General features: G+C 38.5%; 1 protein-coding gene across 2 annotated transcripts in view; it reads right to left on the bottom strand.

Moving 5' to 3' along the window:
• TPK1 (thiamin pyrophosphokinase 1) overlaps positions 1-20682 on the bottom strand; it is a 303717-nt gene that overhangs the window by 171562 nt on the left and 111473 nt on the right. For both annotated transcript variants that reach the window (XM_066557120.1, XM_066557121.1), the window contains one exon: positions 15812-15881. In XM_066557120.1, coding sequence (XP_066413217.1) covers positions 15812-15881 — 70 coding nt within the window. The remainder of the gene's footprint in view (positions 1-15811; positions 15882-20682) is intronic.

The raw sequence follows: 20682 nt of genomic DNA, 5'->3' as shown, positions 1-20682 counted from the left end.
GTTTTTGAAAAATGTGTAAAGTTAGGAGGATTAGACCTCTCTGCCTGATAATGAGGTAAGAGATTCATATTTTATTGGCAGAAAAACTGTGACTGAGATTACTTTTGTAATTGTTCTTGGAGAGAAATCGAAAGTCCTCCTGAAGATTAACAGAAAACTCTACTTCATTGTAAGCAAAGCCATTGCCTAAGTTCTGTTAAATACCTGCTAAATTCCAATGCAAAACAAGCCTGCACCAGCCAGCTACAGCCAGCCAACTGGTAATAAATTGGAATTTGGACTTACATGCTGATAAAAAGGCACCAAGATTTTGGATCATTCTCACCTTCAAATCCAGCTCCATGTATTTTAGGAAGTGCAGCACACCCACTCTCTCTAGGCAGCAATGACCCTCAGGTGCACTTGACACAGCAACAGTTTTTGGGGATCCCATCTGGAGTGTTTCAGGCTATGTGGTTCCCTAATTCTAAAAAACACCACCTCCCTTACCTAGATAGGTATGTCCATGATAGAGAGGGAGGTGGAGAATATCTTTGTTCCAAGCAATGGGGTCACAATCAGCTCTAAGGCCCAAGAAGAGCAGGCTGCAGCATTCATGAAACAATACAGCTTTTCCAGAGGCCAAGCTGTGGAATAGAAGGGCCACTTCTTTTCAGTTGTGCTCCTGGCTGATGGTGGTGCATGGAAGAGCTCCAAGGAGGAGGAGTGCATAGGAGCAGTTTTCCCCATTTCTGTCTTTTACAATGTGGGAAAAACAGTTTGCAAATGCAGCTTTCAGATGAGAAAATAAAATAATTAAAATTACTTTTTAAACACAGAAATAAGGAATTAAAGCTACAACCTCCTGGTAACTCAGGCTTTTGATCTCTAGATTCATATAATATATTTAGAGATTAAAATAATTAACTCTTCAGAGATAACAGAGTGGAACAAGTCAGTGTGTGAATGTCAGAATTGGCTAATTTTCAAAGAAGGTTGGGGAAAACAAAGAAAAAGTACACTTGGATTGACAACTTGTGTATGGTCCTGTGTCATGATCCAGCCTAATGCACTTGAACACGCTGAAATATTAAATCCTAATAGCACAGGAACTAAAAGAGGAATTTTGATGAACTCTTAAACAGGGTCATGAACATGACTGTATTTCTGCTGGCACTACTAAAAGAAAACAAAACTTGCCATGGCTTTTCCAGTGTGAACGTGGCAAAGGAAGCACTTTCCCCTCTGACTAAAAATGTGATCCCGCAGAATGGGGAAGGCATCACACTCCTGATGAAAGCCCTCTTCAGCATACTGGGAATGCTATTAGAGTTTTAGAAACCTCTACTGAGGTGTATTATGATCACATATATGCATGACAGGGCTGACCACTTAATCCCCATTCTGTCATAGGCAAGTTGGAGAATAAAAATTACACTGACACCCAAGGGTATTTTATAATAGAATACAAAATAAAACAATAAATTTGCAGATGATTTTGGCTTTGCCTCATAGTACTGCATTATGCACCAAATATTCCTGGCCTCTCATTCATTACTATTTAATTACAACAGCATACCTTTCTTTCAGACTTAATTAACCTCTGAAAGGAGTTTGTGACCTTGGGACCCTCCTGCACATTTGCTATGTGCTGTCGGAATATTGCTCTGCCTGGAAACACTTTCTTTAATGCTGAGATTTAATGAAGTGCACAGGTTTTTACAGGGAACACACAAAATACGAGAACCCTGCATGTGGTCACTTAATGAACAAGAGCTAGAGCATATCAATTAGAATCATAAATCAATACTAAATTAACATTAGAAGATGCCACAAGAGTATCCCCAGAGGAGAGGGTCATTACAGTAAACATGATCATGAATGCTCTTCCCGATTACTTTCACTGTGGGGCACAGAAGAGGGAGTAATGAAATGAGGAGGGATTTGTCCATTTACTTCCTATTTGTTTAAGCCAGCAGAAGCTTAAGTATCCCTCTAAGCCAAATGACAGTGTAGTACAGTCCCAGCTCATGTCTTTGTCAGAAAGTGCTGTTCATGCTGAAACACTGTGACTGTGAACGGAAATTGGAGAGCAGTAACCCCATTACGAGATGAGAGGCAGAACCACAGCTTGTACAACTCCTTTCATTGCTTTGCTGCAAAGCTTCCAACAATGGATTCATGTTGGCCCCTTGGTGCCAATCAGAACAGACTCGTGCTTGCAGAGCAGGTGCTGGTCCAGTAACTCACTTGCTAGGAATGTTAACTCCTCAAAATGGATTCCTCATCATCCTGAGAATTCCTTCTGAGAACTAAAAATCACATCAATCCATGCATGCTCCTCATACAATTCCCTCCTGTACAAAACTACCCCAAAATCACCTTTTGCACAGTTTTCTTTTTTTCCTACAATTGAATGCATCAGAAAGAAGAGATATTGACATCTGCACTGTCACTTCATTAATTACAACCATTTGTTGTCAAACCTCACAGATGATGTTTTAGTAAAAAAGAAAGAAAAAGGCACTGAATTCTTTACTGAGTCTTTTCAGATATCTTTTTGGGACAGCCTGTCTTTCTCTCACCACTCAAAATACCTTTATGTGCACGATTCCAATCTGATCTGTCACCAATATTTAACACCCCTGCTGCAGCTTACAAAATTAGAAAACATCAATCCTCCCACAGATACTGCTGGAACTTGCAGAGGAAAATCGTAAAGCCTTTCTTTCTTTCTTGTTACAGAACAACAGTCGCTCCACTGGAGTCATTAGCTAGGTTTCTTCCAGACACTTTTCTCCTTCTCAGCTTTAGTATCAAAAACATTTTCACTCCCTTTCCATCTCTTTCCTTGTGCCCTGTTTTTATCCCTCCCTTCCAATTTTTGCCTTTTTTCGATTAGGTCTGTCCCTAACCTGTTTAGATCCACCTAACACCAAGGCAAAAACCCTGCTCACAAAGAAACAGAGATATTCACGGTTCTGTTGCATTGGTGCTTAAAGACTCTATGATTCCAAGCCTTTGTAGAGTGGCCTCACTTCTGTGCAGAGGGAATGAAATGACAGCCACAGGCATTGCTCTGGCCCACAGCTGCATGTCCACCACTGAACAATGAATGTCACTGGACTTGTAACACACACCAATTGCAGAAACAATCAATCACTCTACTACCCACTCAAAAGCTTAAAAAAAAAACCCAAAAGAACAAAAGCTGACCTAAAAATCCTACCAGTCTCATAGAATATATTTTGAGCTACACTCACATACCAGTCTCTTTTTTATGCTGAAGGAAAAAGGGAAAGTCCAAAGGCACAAACTTTTATCCACTACCATTGCTACTCCCTCTGTCATTGCTTCATACATCAAGCACCGTAAAAATACACCTTTTCTAACCTGCTGATCCTTATCAGTCTTCTTCTCTGGTATCCTATTAGGTCTCTCCACACCAATGGGTTAATCTAGTCTCAAGCTGCAAACCCCTACATTTCCTTTCACTTAGTCACTCTAATTTGTGCAAAACACAATGAACAAATGAAGGGGAAGAGCTATATGTTTTTTTATTGCTTCTATTCTTTTTTTTTTTTTTAATTTGCCAGATACTCTTTACACAGAGATCAAAACACTGGAGAAAACGAAGACCAAACTGCATGCACATGTGTACTCTGATACAAAACATCTTCTCTACACATCCCCATTAGTCACTAGTGATGTGAGTACCTTCAACTCCCCACTCAGCTCTTCTTCAAAAGAAAGAAACTTATTCCAGCTGGAGTTTCTTAACCACCAGGGAAAGCCAGGCAGTTTAAGAGTTAAGCACTCTGTGTAGGTGGGATATCCCTCAAGAGTTAGACCAAGAATAAACCAAGAATTCTTCTTAGACCAAGAATAATTTATTGCTACAGGATTAATTTCATTCCTGATCTTACTGCTACTATTTTAAATAATCTAAATATTTTGATCACTCTGTGGGCACCTCAAAGCTGCTTCACATACAGTAAGCAGTAAAAATTTCCAACTATTGCCAATGCTGGAATCAGAGTAATAGATGCTCAAACAATATTTACACAGTAAAAAAGTTTTTTGTTTGGTTTGGGATTTTTTTTTTTTTAAGCAAAAGGGATAAAAATGGATGATATCCTAGTCTCTGGAAGATGTGGTTACTGACAAAGCAACAGTAGGACTCTCACTGCTGTTCCATCTATTTCACCGGCTGTTGGAACAATACCAGGTTGCTGAAAACATTAGATCCGGCTGTGGTGATTTCTCTGCTTGCAATCCCCATGGAGAAGTGATGCATTATGTAAAACATTAGTTATAATGCAAGAATTTGGGGCAATACGTGGAGAGGTTATAATTGCTTAGGCATCTAGTGCTTAGTATGTTACCAATTAAGTCAATAGAACGTCCTGAATTTGTCCTAAAGGCAATCTGTGTCCCTATTCAACAAGCACAGGCCCCATCTATTTCTGTGTTGTGACAATAAAGAAAAATAACTAAGTAACAGTAAAAAGTTAACAAGACTGACAAGCTTGCATGGAATTGCAGTTCCCCTCATTCACCAGGTTAGTTTCAAAATCCTGAAAAAAGCCACAACAGAATTTCTACAGGATCTTCATGCTGTGTGCCCACCGAGATAGTCACTGGTCAGTCTTGGTTTGTTTCTTCTCTCTCTAGAATGAAACATAACTTTCAACCACATTCAGCTGTATTCTTTCTCAAGTATTATTTGTCTGACCCTTTTTATTTAGTAAGCAGTTTAATATTCCTTGGTACTCAGAGGAACAAACAAGGACATCGCTCCAAAGCCAATAGAAGCTGAATGCGTCTCTTCCGTAGCTCACTTCCATAATTTCTTTGTACAGTACATACACATGCCCCTATCTGAGCCAAAAAGAACTGGTGCAGGACAGATGTATTTTTATTCTGAATGTTTGCATGTTCAGAATGTGTTGCAACATACAGGTATTTTGGTGGTGTGCTAGAGCTGTTGTCCAGCCCTTTATCTACTGCTCTCTTCTCTCATCTCTCTAAAGTTCACTCTTCTATTCACATCCTTGCAGTGCTAATTTTTCCTGAAGTGCTGATATGTACACAAGTGCTTACAAAAAGATAAGAAGAATGGAAAATATTTGCAAGTAAAGGCAATGCCCACAGCACACAGAAGATGCTCACACTGGTATCAGAAACCATCTTAGTGCCTTAGTGCATATTTGAGCTGAAACATTCCCTATTTCATAGCTGAGTTAATGAGTCAGAGCTGAAAGATGCGCTGATACTGGTCCAGACTTCTGCAGAGACACCAAAACCCGTTTGCAAATAGCCTCTAGACTTGCTCATGTGGAATATCCCACACAGGCAGAAAAGCATCAAAACACAACCCCAGTGGACCTTGATTCATTTTTATTATTTTTAAGACACTGTAATCTTGGATCTAATCTACCTGCTGCATAATCAGACATTTTTCTGTTTATTTATTTATTTCTGTACAGTTTATCTAATTTCCTACAGGTTTTTGACTATCTTTTAACACTAATGCCTGATGTATTTTCATTTTATCTGTTATCAAAAATAGATCTTCCTTCCCTTGCTCAAAAATCAGAATTCTCTACATTTCTCTATAACTGACATTCACTACATTTAGTTATCTTGACTAAAACTCTTTTTTTTAAAGTCTGTATGCAAGAGACAGCAATTTATCTCCTTTTTTATTTAACACAACTAACTCAAAGCATTATAAGATTTTTTTCTCCACCATTTTGCAAGAATGAAGCACAGGCTGTTATCTAAATAAGGCCATATGGTGGTTGAAGAGGAGTGTGCACACCCAGGAGTGTGATTTTTGTATGAACTATTAGTTGAAGGAGATATGAGTTTCTCAGAATATAAGTGTATCCAAGAGCAGCTTTGGAGGTACCACTGTACACATTATCCACATGCTTGAGCAAGTTATTTCTGGCAGCAGAACAAAACTTATTCTGTGACAGCTCAGAGCTCCAATTTTTTAATAAGGATTAACCCTCCTGTCTTAAATGACAGAATTTGCTGGGTTGACTGGCAACCTTATCTAGTCCAACTTTCCATCAACCAGCAATTAATTGATGCTCAACCCTTCATGAGGATGGCTTTGCAACTGGTTCTGCAGTTTTTGCTCTATAGTTTATCCTTGTCAGAAGAGGAACAGGGTATTCAACTCTTGACCCTAAAAAGTAACTTTATTAAATATTCTCAGTTATCAACTGTAAAAAGGAGCCTTGATCACAGTTTTAGAACACAGTTCCTTGTTCTTGATAGCATTTTCTGTGAAAACAACCGTGGCACAAAACATTTTTGAATGAAAAGATGAAAAGAGTCCATTTGTAAAACGAAACCACTCTTGGAATACAATTAGATTTAAAAACAAATCTTACCAGAACAACTAAGAAAAATAAAGAATGGATTTATATTCTCAAGTTTTACTTCTCATCATATTCTACAATACATAAAGTCCTGCCCTTCACAAACTTCTGACTTCACTAACACTAAATTTAAACAGATTTGAATAATAGAATCATCTGTTCTGAAAATAAAAGTGTCCATTTGAATGCAAATTGTTAAAAGTCAGAACTTCTGGCATTCACATATTTATAGAAAGAGAGCAGAGTCTACTGAAGAAAGAGAATAGGAAAGAAAACCAAGCAATAAACACCCAGAATATGTTTATGCTCCAACAATCACTAATAAGTTTAGTAAAAGAACACTTTAGAGATGGCAAAAACTAATCTGAATAATTTATCTATGGGTATTTCTTGTGTTCAGTCCCATTAGGCAATATACTGTAATTTGAAGTCAGCTGAAAAGGACTATACCTGCTCTTCCCCAACATTTTCCAGGCTATGAAAAAAAAAAAGAAAACAAAAAAACAAAAAAGAGAATGAATGGGTCTTATATCACTAGTAATTCCTCCCCCTAAATGTCTGAAGTGCAACAGAGCAGATTAGCCAACTTCAAGGTCATTTGTTAACACACATTCATTTTAAGGCATTGATAGCACATGGATTTCTGTGCTCCCTAATTGAATACTGCTCTTGGCCTTCTCAGGTTTTAACAGAGCTTCTTTCAAATCCAAGATCATTCTTGACATGTTCAATATAAAATCTGTACTTTAAATTTTAAATGACAAGTACTATTGCAGCAAAGACCCAGCTTGGTTTGAGGCTTGTAAGAACTTTCTAGTTTTGCTTTGTTTCAAGAACAGGAAAACTCCCAGTCCCCAGACTGCCCCTAACATCTGTAGAAAGCATTGCTCTATAAAAACAAGCATTGCTCTATAAAAATAAGCATTGCTGGCTTAATCCTTAATTTCTATTGATAGTCAGAGATACAAAGGAAGCAAGGGCATACATTTCACCCTAACACTATACACAAAACCAGCTTCTCCTGAATCCTGAGAATTTCCTTATGCACAACAGACCAAACCACTATAACATGCTGAGTACTCTTTAGCCAGCTCAGAAGTCTTTTTGAACCTGCTTGCTCCAGATGTGACTCAATGCACGGATATTTTATCACTGCAAAGTCCTAACCTCTAGCATTGGTGTGGCCATAAATGATTTTTACCATGTCATAAAGCCAGAAATCACCCAGATGGCAATGACATTCCTGTGCTTAGAGTACACTAGGGGCAGAGATGCAGCTATTTGAAGACTACGATGAAGCAGTACAGACCCTCTGATTGAAAGATCTGGGATTAATTCAAAGTGTCCCTTTATTCTCCTTTTCTTAGCCCCCTTTTTCCCCCTGCCTTTTTATTTTTTTTCTCTCTAGATCTACTGTTCTGGACAAATCATGGCCCTTTGATTTCCTGGTAGGAAATTTAAACTTGGTTTATGGTGCTCTTACTGGGACAGAGCAGTTTTATGGGCAAAACACATCACTTTCAGCCAGGAGACCTTGTTTCTGAAGTTGAACTGTTCACCTGTTTTGTATTTGCTCATCACTCCATCTCCCCAGACTTATGTTTTGGTCCTTCTTATCTACTCCTAAGCAAGATTAGAATTATTCAAAAAAGCAGAGATTCATGCTTAGTGTTTATTGAGTGACTGAAAGAGGGTCCTAATGCCATCTTTGAATATCTTGAGGTATGTGAAAAATAAAAAAAAAAACAAACAGTGGATTTATGCCAAAGCATGAAGATCCCTGGAGCACTCATGGAGATCAAGTCAGCTTCCACCCAGGACTTAATATTCCTTATTAAATACTGATCTCATGAGGAATGATACAATGGCTCATCTTTTAACAAGGAAGTATCAGAAACTCTGATGAGATCATGTGAATGAGGAGAGCATTTTATTTATTATTAGGAACTATTTTCCTGCATTTTAAAGGTGACTAACTGAGAATGTGAGATGATTTTGTAATTCAATGCATGACTTAGGGCAAATTAATAAAGGAACACAAAAAAAGTCTTGCTTCCCAGTTCTCCACTTTAACCTGTAGATAATACTCTCACTGTTGCTTGACACAAAACCTGCTACATCTACATCTGCCTCTTGTGAATCATATCCAGAGGTTCTACTGGGCACTGCTTTTTCTTTTCTACCTTCTCCTGTAAAGAAAGCAGGTTCCTGTAGTAAGGTAGTTACCCGCTTGCACTGTCTCCTAACATAAAAGAAACAAGGCATTCATACATCTATGTACACACATGTACCTCAGGGATGAAAAGCCAGGCATTTCACAGCTTCTGCAAGGGCATGATACTACAAAACCTTTTTTCTATTAGAGATCTAAATTTCATGGGTCACAACAGGCAGTGCTGTCACCTCCCATAATTTTCAGTCATAAATACTACTATGATTCTACAATTACCATCTTGAGTAGCAAAAGCAATAGAAATTCAACATGAAGAGCAATTTAATCTCACCTAGATACTGCTAATATTTACGAGACCATATGTTTTATTATCTGCCATTTGATTTTCAGTTTGAGAGAATGATAAAAAAACCCCAAAAACTTGCTCATTTTCTGTTATGGTTTATGCAGTAAGTTCACTTAAAAGCACCTCCAAGTAAACCCAGTTGCTGGTGTCTCTCTCAAAATATATCTCCACTTCTTGTGATATGTAAGAGAGTACTTCTGCCCCTCCTAAAATTCTCAAGTGAATCCCAACCAATGGTGGTGTAGCTCCCAGATTTTTCCTTTATAGCATAAGATGATTAAGTGAATAGAAATAACTCCTTTACTCCAGAAGAATACATACTCCTGGGTCTGGCTTATACAGCTGTTTAATATGAAGATGAACCTAGCAGTAAAAAAAAAAATAAAAATAGACCAGTGATTTCCAACTCTCATAATTTCTGTAAGCATTTGATTCAGAGACCAAAAAGTCTGATATGCCTAGTGATGTTATTGCCCTAATACTTTCAGGAAACCCCTTCCAATATAGGAAGCTAATTTTGGTTTAAATTGAGGACTGAAACTATGCATATTTCATGATATTCATGCCTTGCTACCTCAACTCTTCACTGTTTCTGAAACAAATCTTAACAGTGCACAGCTACTGGAATATAAATGTATTTGAAAATGCAATCGAGTGAAAGTAATTAAATTGAAGATATAAATGAAAAAAGCAAAAAATTACACAATCCTGAAGTATCTTGAGAATTTCTCATCTGTATTACCTGAAGCAAACACATTATGTAACTTCAAATGTATTAATCCTTCCAAACACTAAGAGATAGATTTCTTTGGTTTCTTTAAATTTGTTGGTGCCTGGCTGTTTTCTAAAAATGGATCCCAGGTCAGGTATTTCCTAAAGGAGGAAACTGTGGATAGGGTTTTTTTTTTCCTGAACACTCCTGCAGAATTTATTAAGATAAACACAAGACTCTAATTTTGATCTTTAAACACTGCTATAGTTTTTATGTCAGGCAAAGATGTCTGATGTAAAAGATTTCCTTTAAGCCATTTGACAAATAAAGCACTGCCTGAGCTTCCAACTTTCTTGGCTTTTGGATTGTAATCCCTCAAATCAAAGAATTCTTCACTACTAGCAGCAAAGGGGCTGGCTTTGACCTCACAGTTTCAGAGGTTATATTTTTTTTAAACAGTACTAAAACATATTCTCATATCAACACGAATAAAGCAAAAACTTCATGAATATAACTGTCTCACATCCTCCCCAAATCATACAATGAATAGGTTTTAAAGACAAGAAAGGATCATTGGACTCTTCATGTAGAACTCTACTCAGATAATCTTATTCAGTGTTTTCTGCATCAGTGCCCTAAATTTTGCCTGAATATAGGATGCCTTAAAAACAATACTCAGTTTAATCTGAAGAGTTCAAGCAAAGAATTCCTCTCAACTGTACATTAAGTTATGTCAGTGGCTAATTACCTTCATAAGTACTCTATTTCTTATCCAATATGGAATACAGCAAAGTATGCATGAATTTCTCAGTCTAATAATCTTATTAGGGACCCCCTTTTCCACGAGTAGAAGATTATTCAGGAAAAATAGATCTCATTTTGCAGATGGGTTTTGCTAGCTGTTGTCCAGAGGTTTCTCTTTTGGTTGTCTTGTCAATGGAGGCACTGGTTCTTAGATTAGCCAAATTCAGTGTAAACTATAAATAGCCAATTGAAGTAGCCAAGGGACTACTAACCCTCATTAATTGCTAAAAGGCACACATGAAACCTTCAAAATATACAGACATTATGATTCATCTTTCCACTTTTCACACAGGCAAATATATGATGATAGCTACCTTTCCTCATGGAAGTTATATTAGCTTAGTTTTCCTTTTCAAAGGTTAAACTTTTCTTTAACTTTCAAACTTTGATGCAAAATAAACCCCCTGAAAAACGCATGCAGCTTGGGAGAAACACAAAGAGATCTGTGAGCAGTTGCAGAGCTACAATCTTGTTGGGATCACAGAGATGTGACTGGGTGTGGCAATGCGGGGATGCAGGCTTTTTAGGAAGAACAGGATAGGAAGGTGGGGAAGAAGAGTTGCCCATTCTTTAAGAGAGAAGCTGGAGTGCACAGAGCTCTGCCTAGGGATGGGTGAAGTTAGGCAAGCTAAAGCTGAAGTGGAACTATATCATGACAGGGATTTCAAAGATACAAGTTGATTGTAAAAATATATTTTTGAGGTCTGTATTTGAAATTTAGCAGCTGCATCAACTGGAAATGTCTACAAAATTTGTTCCTAATTTTTAAAAACTCCCATAGAGCTTCTGGAAGCTGCCTGCATTTACAGCCAGTTCAGAGAAGAATTGTATAGTAGCAGCTGTGTTTTCATGCATTACCTGAGTTCACCTCATTTATGCTTAATATGTAGAAAATGCTACCATTTTCCAGTTTTACTGCTACTCTATTTTATATAGTTCACAGAGAGAAACTGAAAGGCTAGTGAAAGTGATGTTCTCTGTGACTGTAGGCAAGTCAGCTAGTGTCACACAGTCAGTCTGTAATACTAACTAGAACTCCAGAAACACAGTATTTTTCATGATTGGTTTATCCTTCCTCTTGTAGAGCTCACCACCCCCCTCTTTGACCTGATGCTCTTAACACTGCAAAACCTGAGTACACATTGGATTTGATATCTCTCTGGGAAACAGCATCCAAGACACAAGAACTAATGACTGGTTTTAAAAGTTCCAACATGATGATAGTTTTCAATGCATTTTCACCTTTGTATACCCCAAAGCCAGTGACACCCAGGTTAATCAATGTCCTGAGATGTAATCACAAGGTGTTGAGAAACAAGTTCTGCAGTGTGATACAGATAAACAACAGCTTAATGCTGAAGTGGAAAGCAGTGCTTCATAATGACTCAAGAAAATTCAAAATTGGATTGGCAAGGCAGACAAAATGAGGCACAGCAAAGAACCCATAAAGATCAGCAACTCACCTGTAATTCTGATTAGTAACAAATGTTTAGCAATCAAGAATGGTTTAGCAGTAATCCTTATTTCTAAGTGGGAATTGGTGTTAACAGTCTAAGGAAAATAACCTTTCTGGACTGTAGATTCTGAGGGAGAAAAGCACCAGCATTCAGTCCTTTTCCACTCCTGCCTTCCTGCCTTTCCCATGTCCCCAGTACTGACATGTCCCAAGGACCAGCCTCTTTAAGGGAAAATTATCCTCCCCTTTTGGTTATTTCTCTTAGCCCTCATGCTCTAAAAGGCAATTTGTTTTAACGTATCATTGAAAAAAACTGGCATGGTTTCTCCTTGTTAGCGCTTACAAAAATTAAAGTTTTCTTGGACAGGTTTGTTTTTAAACAAAAATAATTGCAACTCAGATTTTTTGAGAAAATGGGAAAACCAATATAAAAATGTCATAAAAATAACACCACAAAAACAGAGGAAGACAGATGACATCTTACATATGTTAAACCCATGACAAAGTCTCATTGCTATGTCAGCCTGTGCAATGCTATAGAGAGGAAGGTGTGAACTTCCTTTGCTTGATGGGTCTAGCACAAAAGCAAGTCAAGATATCAGTGGAGAAATAGGAAACAGATGGAGGTGGGGGGCTCTTGAATCACCCTTTCCTGCTTTTCATCCACTGGCATAGGCCAACATAATGAAAAGCAAGTTAAAGAATTGTTCAGCACTGAAGAAGAACTACAGCAACCATGGGAGCAGCAAAAGGAGGCTTAAGAGGGAATACCTGAATTAAACACAAGCATCCAAAGACACAAGCAGTAGAAAGACTGTGCATCATCCCTCTGGGATATGGACACAATCAAATACCTCTATAAAGTGCCTATAGACCAACACACACAGTATGGGAAACAAACCAGAGGAAGGAGAGATCTGTGTGCAGTCACAGATCCCACTGTGATTATAGAGATGGATAACTCCTGTGGCTGGAATGCTGTCGTGAGGGGCATGACAATGAGGGGCAATATTTAGGAGAGATAGACTGGGAAGGACAAATGAGGGGCAATATTTAGGAGAGATAGACTGGGAAGGTGTGGTAGTGGAGTCGCCCTCTATGAGTGGAATGGATTGAGCTCTGTCTTGGTGAGGATGATGAGGGAGTGGAGGGCTTATGAGCTTGGATAAAATGAGAGACTGGTACGGGTGATGCTGTTGTGGGTGTTTGCTACAGGTTGCCTAGGCAGGAGGGGAGGCGGTTGATGAGACCTTCCATAGGCAGCTCAAAGACACCTCCAAGTCACAGGTGCTGGCTCTTGTGGGAGATTTTAACTACTCTGACATCTACTGGAGAAACAACACAGTGAAGCACAAACCATTCAGGAGGTTCCTGGAAAGCCTTGATGACTACTTCCAGACAGAAGAAGTGGATAATCCCACAAGGAATGGTGTGCTGCTTGATCTCATACTAATAAACAGAGAAGACCTTGTTGGAGATGTGAATGATGGGCACAGCCTTGGCTGTAGTGACCATGAGACTGTGGAGTTCAGTCTGGGGAAGGGAGGAAGCAGGGCAGTAAGATTGTAACCATGAACTTCAGAAGAGCTAACTTTAGCCTCTTCAAGGATCTTCTTGGAAGAATCCCATGGGAATGAGGCCTGCAGGAAATAGAAGTCTAAGAAAGCTGGTTGATATTCAAGGATCACTTCCTCCATTCCCAGGCATCTTGCGTCCCAGTGAGAAAGAAATCAGGCCGAGGGGAAAGAGGCCTGTGGATGATCAAGGAACTCCTGTCTTTACTTGAGTGTAGGCAAGAAAATGGAGAACTAGAGGCAGGAAATAGAATCAGTGTCAGGACACTTAGAATGAATACAGGGAGGTTGTCACAGTGAGTATAAATGAGATAAAAATGGTCAAGACCCATCTAGAATTAAAGCTGGCCAAGGCTGTCAAAGACAAGAAGGGCTTCTTCAATCCACTGGGGTCCCTTCCAACTTTACCTATTCTGTGAATCTGTAATATGAACTTATCTCCAAAGGAAGAGCATCAGTACACAGCACTTATCTCCAGTACAAAAGCCCCATACTTCAAGCTATTCTTTTCCCAAACTATTATCGCTATTTTCCATTCTAAAGGATTCTTCATAAAATTTAGTGTCACAGACAATCAAGCCCAAAATATCAATCAAATTCTTTGTTTATGTCTGTTGTATATTATAATATCCTTAAAATTAAAGGACTATTAGTTTTTTAGGTTGTGATACAACACAGTTAGATATCAAGGCTTTGAATATAGTATAGTTTTAAAATGTTAAGACAGCATTAAAAATTATTAGTATGTCAGTACAGTCTGAGCAGACAGCTCTTTAATTATAATGGACAGGGAATTTAAAGAAAAAATACTTCAGAGAAGTAAATGGATATTCTTTCCAGCAGAATGATTTCTTTAAAGACAAAAATCCAAATTATGCACTCCTTTTTTTTGTTTCAAAAGAACTGCTTTGAAGGTAAAATATATCCAGCCAAAGCAATTAAGATGAGAAGAAGAAAGATAGAGGAAAAGAGTACTCCAAGGGCCAAGTATGTAAGACTGAAAGGACTATTAAGTCAAAGTATAATCATCCATTTTCCCCTGAATTATATTTATTTAATGCAAACATAAATATGTGCAGAACAGATGAATGGGTTACCAGAGAAGGTAAAGCAAAAGCTCTCAAATGCTGCTCTCTGGAGAGCATTACCATTATCAAAGAGAACTGTTTGCTGCAAGTTAGTCTTGAATTCAAACAGACACCTGCCTAAGTTTTCTTTCCTTGGCTCTGTGAGCAACTACTAGAAAAGGACAAAGAGAATTTTATAAAACATAGTCTACAACAATAGTGCTTCCCAGGCTTCAGTCTTAGCAGTTGGAGAACTTTAGATAAACTTTTCACAGGTGACAAGGGAAGAAATTTTTACTATAATTTTTACTTTTGGACTACAGACTTCCTCTCTAACTCTTGTCTTTTTTTCTGAAGGAGAGGAGGAAACTGAGCTTCCTCTTGTCCCCATCATACACTTTCCATTAGATGAAAAGCAAACTATGTGTCAGATTTTTCTATATGAATAAAACTGTTCATAAGCTTGTAAGTTCTATCAGATGCCTTTCTCATTACTTTGCTCCAAGAGTCAGTGTATCAATTCACTTTTTTAAAATACTTATTTATGAATTCTTGCTCAAAAAACCTGAAAATCCTAAAGACAAGCAAAAAGAATCCTTAGTAAGCTAAGTTTGCACAATGTTTCGTAGTTCCACTACAACTATAAGAAATCATTTGAATCATTTTGCATCACAACCCCCACTCAACACCTCTGCTGCAGAAACCTGGGATGTTTTGCAATTTTAAATGCCATTGCAGAAAACAAGACCATATTCTTTCAGTCATATTTCCTCACCTAGTGTACATATTTATAGTGTCTGTACTTGCCTTTGGTCATTTATAATGCCCTGATGCTAATTAAAAAAAAATCACAAAAAAGACTTCCTAGGAAGTCTAAGTAAGTAGATTTCCTCTAAGGCCTCATGAAAAAAGAAGAGGACATACTTTGTTTCAGCTCATAATGACAAGCATCAGATTGTTGCTCCTCTAGGCAACCCTTGCTAGGGGCACAGCAAATTTTTTCAGAGGCCTAACTCTGATGGATGCACAAAATAAGACAGACTGAGAGCAGAGCTTTCAAGAGGAAAAAAAGACCAGTGGGCTTCAGGGAAAATGGTGTTTCAGACTACCTGTGTTTTTATAAATTGGAGCTGAGAATAAAATTTTAGGATAATGCGGAGAAAATATTATACTACGTGACACAGTTCATTAAAGTACCACGCACAGAGCAAGCAGCCACTTAAGTAACTGAACAGATCCTACTCCACATTTTATTTTCATTGAGAAGAGATGGCTTCAATGACTTCAAATGTATTGCTGACATACCTTTCTTGGCTCCCTTCTGTGATGTGGTAGAGAAGATTGGCACCTCCATCAGCACAAGCTCTCAGGGCAGCTGCAAGTGAAGGAGGAGAACATCAGCACATTTGCATTATAAATAAAAACCCACAACTAGTTGACAGTGCTGTGTACATTAATTGTTCATAGTGGCATAGGGAATAAGCTTGAGATCTTGTATGGCTTTTAGCTTCTGGTACTTGACTGCTTTCCCTGTTTCTCTAAATAGAAATTTGAACTGTTTTGATCAGACTAGTGCCAATCTTCATCTGACTGTGCCACTGCACTTGCAAATAGCTTATTTCTGCTATGAATAAAGTTCTATATGTCTAATTCAACAAACAACCAAGTTGAATTTAGCAACAATTTTAATTGAGCAGCAATTTTATATAAAATAATACAATCAAATATAATCAAGCAGATACAAAAAAAATTTGGCAATGGTTTGGATAAAGCATAAGCAAAACCGACCGGGGTACAAACCCAAACAGGATACTGGGTGGGGGGGGTTCTCACCCTGCCTCCTGTACAAAAAACAAAGGAATCCAAACAAACTTATATACTGTATGCTAATACATATCCATCAATATTTTCCCATAAATCTCCTCCTATTTTCGATTCTTGAAATCTACATCACTGTACTGCACAGCACCTGCTCCGCTTGTTTCTAAGGGGTCTTCTGGCTTTTGGTGGTCTCTTCTGATGAAGGCTTCTCCTCATCGTCAGTGTCCTTTGAACAACCCCACAGGTTGCACATGCACCCCAAGTTTTGTGTTATAGGAGCCAGCATTATATCCCAAAAATAAGCCTTATTATTTCATAGATACCTGGAATTATCCCAATTTTGTCCATTTCAAGGCTGATTCCCTAATTATCCCAAGGCCTATTCCGTTTTGGGATTTTACTTATCTCAAACTACATCCTGAATCCTATTTTCTCATGAACATCTGAAAACATCTGTTTTGTGACACTAATTACATTTTTCCCCTCTATTACTTTTTAACAAATATTTTCTAAAATATTGATATAGTTACAATTCTTAGCACGAATCAGATTCATTTATTACATTTCTATCTATCTGAACCTGCTGCCCAGCCAGCTTAAACTCCAAGACAGGCAAGTATTAAAACCTGAAAAGGCCACCCTCCATCTACAGATGGATCCTCCACCTTGTCACAGGTGAGAACTTGCACTGTAAACACAACTATCTTCTCACCCAGGCAGAAGTCCCCAGATTGCTCTACAGCAATCTGCATAACAATTGGGAAAGAAAAATAACCAAGAGTTAATAATCACAATACCTTTTTTTTTCTTTTTTTCCCCCTCTCCTATGACACAAAAATGTTAACTTTATTACAGTTCCTATATTTTTCCACAGACTGTTTGACTCTTCTGATATAAAGTAAGTGGTTTATGTCTTAGCTTTAAATCTTGGACTATCCTGGTACAAAACCACAATAATTTTCAGCACTTCCACCTAACTTGGGGACCACAAAGGGCATGTGCCACTAATTCCAGTTGGTTTAAACAAGCAGAGACAAGCTGCTCTCTTGTGATCCTTTTGTTTATACAGATTAAAGTCAGAGAAAAGAGACAAGTCTAACACTATTACAAAATCAAACATTAATTGTATCTTTTTTCATAAGCTTCCCTATTAATCATCATTTAACTAACACACAGCTCTTTCATGAGGCTTTTAAAAGCTGATAAGCTATTAAAAATTGAAAATGACCATCTTGTCTTAGCAGTCTTTATCAGTTTTGCTCTGATATGCACAAGTTAGATACCTATAGCACTCAAGATAAAAGAAGCTGTTGCTTCCATGCTAGGGCAGAGTGTTCCTTCCAGGCACAGAGAGACTGACTGGCAATACTGAAAGGGCTGAAAGTCACAGGGCCAAGGGGAAAAAAGAGGAGACATAAGTAAAAAAAAGGGTACAAACAATCAGATCAGGCACTTCTTGCTGCTAAGAATCCAATTTTCAGCCAAAGCCACTTTCCTTTGGGTTTATTTTTCAGTCAGAACCACCTGTCAGCAATGATACAAACCTGAGTCTTTCCTTTTGGTGCACATTCAACGGGCAATCCACCTCTCCCCCTACTTAGCCAGCCTATACAAATTGGGACAACAGAGATCACCTCTATAGCTGTTCTCATCTTTAAGTCATTTTTTCCTATGTGGCTGCTAAAATCCCACAGGGAGTGTTTGTAAATGAATATCTAGTGTGCAGTACCAAGTAACCTTGGCTAAGGATTTTTTTGGGGGGCAGGGAGAAAGAAGGAAGCAGGACAAAGCAAAAGCTACCAGTTCATCACAGGTGACTTTGGGTACCTCAGCTATTTTTCTTTCAGGCTGAAGCCATGAGCAGAGCAGGAGAGCAAGCACTGTACTGCTTCTAGCACAACTTCTGCTGCTGCGCTTTCCAGTACCCACCATAGCAAGCACTCCTGGCCTCAGCCTTCTTGTACAGACCATGCACTTCTCTGTCCCCTTAACCACTTCACCCACTCCTCACAGCCTCCACCCAAACCCATATTAACAAGCCAAGGTCAAGCAGATTTGATCCTGAGAAATCTTATTAGGTGAAATAATTCCTAGATTATTCTAGAAGCTTGCCAGCCACTTAATATGGTGATTCCCTGCTTCAGGCAAGTGCCTCATCCAGTCTGATGAATACAACATCACAATACAAGAACGCTACTTTTTGCCTGCTGTGTTTGACTGGAAGATTTTAACTTCTTTCACTGGAGGTTACAGCTGAAAATGGATTGATATACTTCCTTGCACCTGGACATACCTGTTCTCTCAGGGAGTTCAGCTCACACAAAACAAAGTAATGGCCCATTGCAAGAGTGTGTAATACTGTCCTAACTCAGCAATCCTGTCCACTGGCTTATTTAGCAGATAGAAGCATCTAAGCAAGGCCTAGGACCTAAGGTATATGACCTGCTTAAAGGTTGTTTCCTAGGCATTTCCAGACAGCTACAGCTTTTTCCTTCTGCAAATGGTGAGTTTTCCATCTATTCTCCCACATTAAAAAAAAAAATATAAGTAACTTATAACTTCTGGGAAAAAAAATGGGATGAGATACATTAAAAGAGATTAAAATCTATTATTGGTCTCAAATATTTTAACACAGCCAGAGCCTTAACTATTGTATATTCTCTCAATTGACTTACCACTAGTGAAACCTGGCCCAAGATCTCTTCATCTGATCTTACAATTTTAAAACAATGTGACCAAAAAACCCCAAACCAAACCAAGCAGTTCAAAACTGTCCTGATTTAGAGCAAATCTGGGAGAAAAGCCTCTAAAAGGGTTCCTCTAGAAAGCAGATTCAAGTGGCCCCTCCCCTAACTGGTTCAGGAAAAGATTTCCTTGGAGAAAAGTGGAAAAAACTGTTTATTTAACAGGCAAAGCATTCACCAGCACAAAAAAATGAACAATAATAGGCAATAAAATCTCTTGCTGCTCCAAAGGAGATGACAAACTCAGAAAGTCCCCTTCATGGGCTGTAGCTTGGCTCACTCAGTCTCTTATCAGTCCCTCCAGCACTGGAAATGCCGTGGCCCAGGCCCAGCCCGGTGGGCCACAGGTGTGAGCTGCTGGTGCTCCTCTGGGTGTTCAGGCCTGAGCAGGTTTAAACAGGTCCAAGAAAAAGAAAACCCAGAGTCCAGGGAACTTCTCTGCCTCAGCTAGCTAAAACTATCTAAAAAGCAAAGGAGACATCTGCCCTGCTGTCTGTCCATGCTGCAGACAACACAGTACAGGAGCAGGATGTGGGGGAGCAAGTGCAGTTTCTGATCACAAAGTCTGCGCTTCTTCTCTCTCGTCCATCACTCTCAGAACAACCCTTAAAGGTGCAAAACTTATTACCCAGCATCAAGAGAACAGACAGTTGGGGGTACAAGCATCATATAAGCCAACCCAGGACAAAAACAAACCAGTCTTCAGTCTGGTACGTGTAAAAGTACTGAGATCCTCCCAAAGAAAGGAAGGTGCCTAAGTAACAGATCTATGACATTTAGATATTCTTCACACAGATATGGTGCTACTATTCGATATCTCAAATCGAAAGAGTTGCCTTATATAACTGCAATTTAAAGCTGTCCCTTACATATTTATTCTTATTTATTAAAAAAAAAAAAATTAAACTTCCATAGCATTGTAAAGTTATTTAGAGAAACAATTTATGAGGTACTGATCCTTTACCAACTGAAATCAAACAAAGCCTCAATTGCATTAAGGAACTAGCAGGTAATTAATAGATTGGCTGGAGGCCAGTAAATCATATATTTCTACAGCTATGAACTAAGCTTTGCTTGACAAAAACTAATGATATATCTTAGCTGGAAGAATATGTATCATTATTACCTGGAAGTGCTTAAGGAGATGGTCAGCAATTCTAAGCTTACAGTTTGGATGGAAAATTCTCTATGAAAAATAATAGGAACTGATTTTTAGCAGTGCCTTTTTTATTAGAGACAAAATTGCTTTACAAACAACTATTTGGCCAAGGTGCATCATGGCAACTGTGTAGGCAAATCTAAGAATCTCTAGGCACTTCGCAACAGCTCACACAAAACCTCATTAATTATTTCAGCAGAAACTGAAGGACCTGAACAAGATTTGGACTTTGTTTTTCTTGGTTGGCATTCTGAAAACAGAAACACCTTCTTCTGAGATGTTTTCAATTTAAACATGAAAACAAATGATGAAAAAAAAATTAAAAGGTGGAAAGTGACATGGATGAAGTGCTAAGGGTCACAAATTGGTCAAAGGCAAGTTATCCTCCAGGGTGACCAAAGTGGATGGTGAGGCTTATAAAGTGAAGAATAACTTAAGTGGCCAGTCAGAAC

This window comes from Molothrus aeneus, chromosome 1 (assembly GCF_037042795.1).
Source record: "Molothrus aeneus isolate 106 chromosome 1, BPBGC_Maene_1.0, whole genome shotgun sequence".
NCBI classification, from domain to species: Eukaryota; Metazoa; Chordata; class Aves; order Passeriformes; family Icteridae; genus Molothrus; species Molothrus aeneus.
The sequence above is the reverse complement of the archived record's forward strand: the minus strand, read 5'-3'. Positions and strand labels throughout refer to the sequence as shown.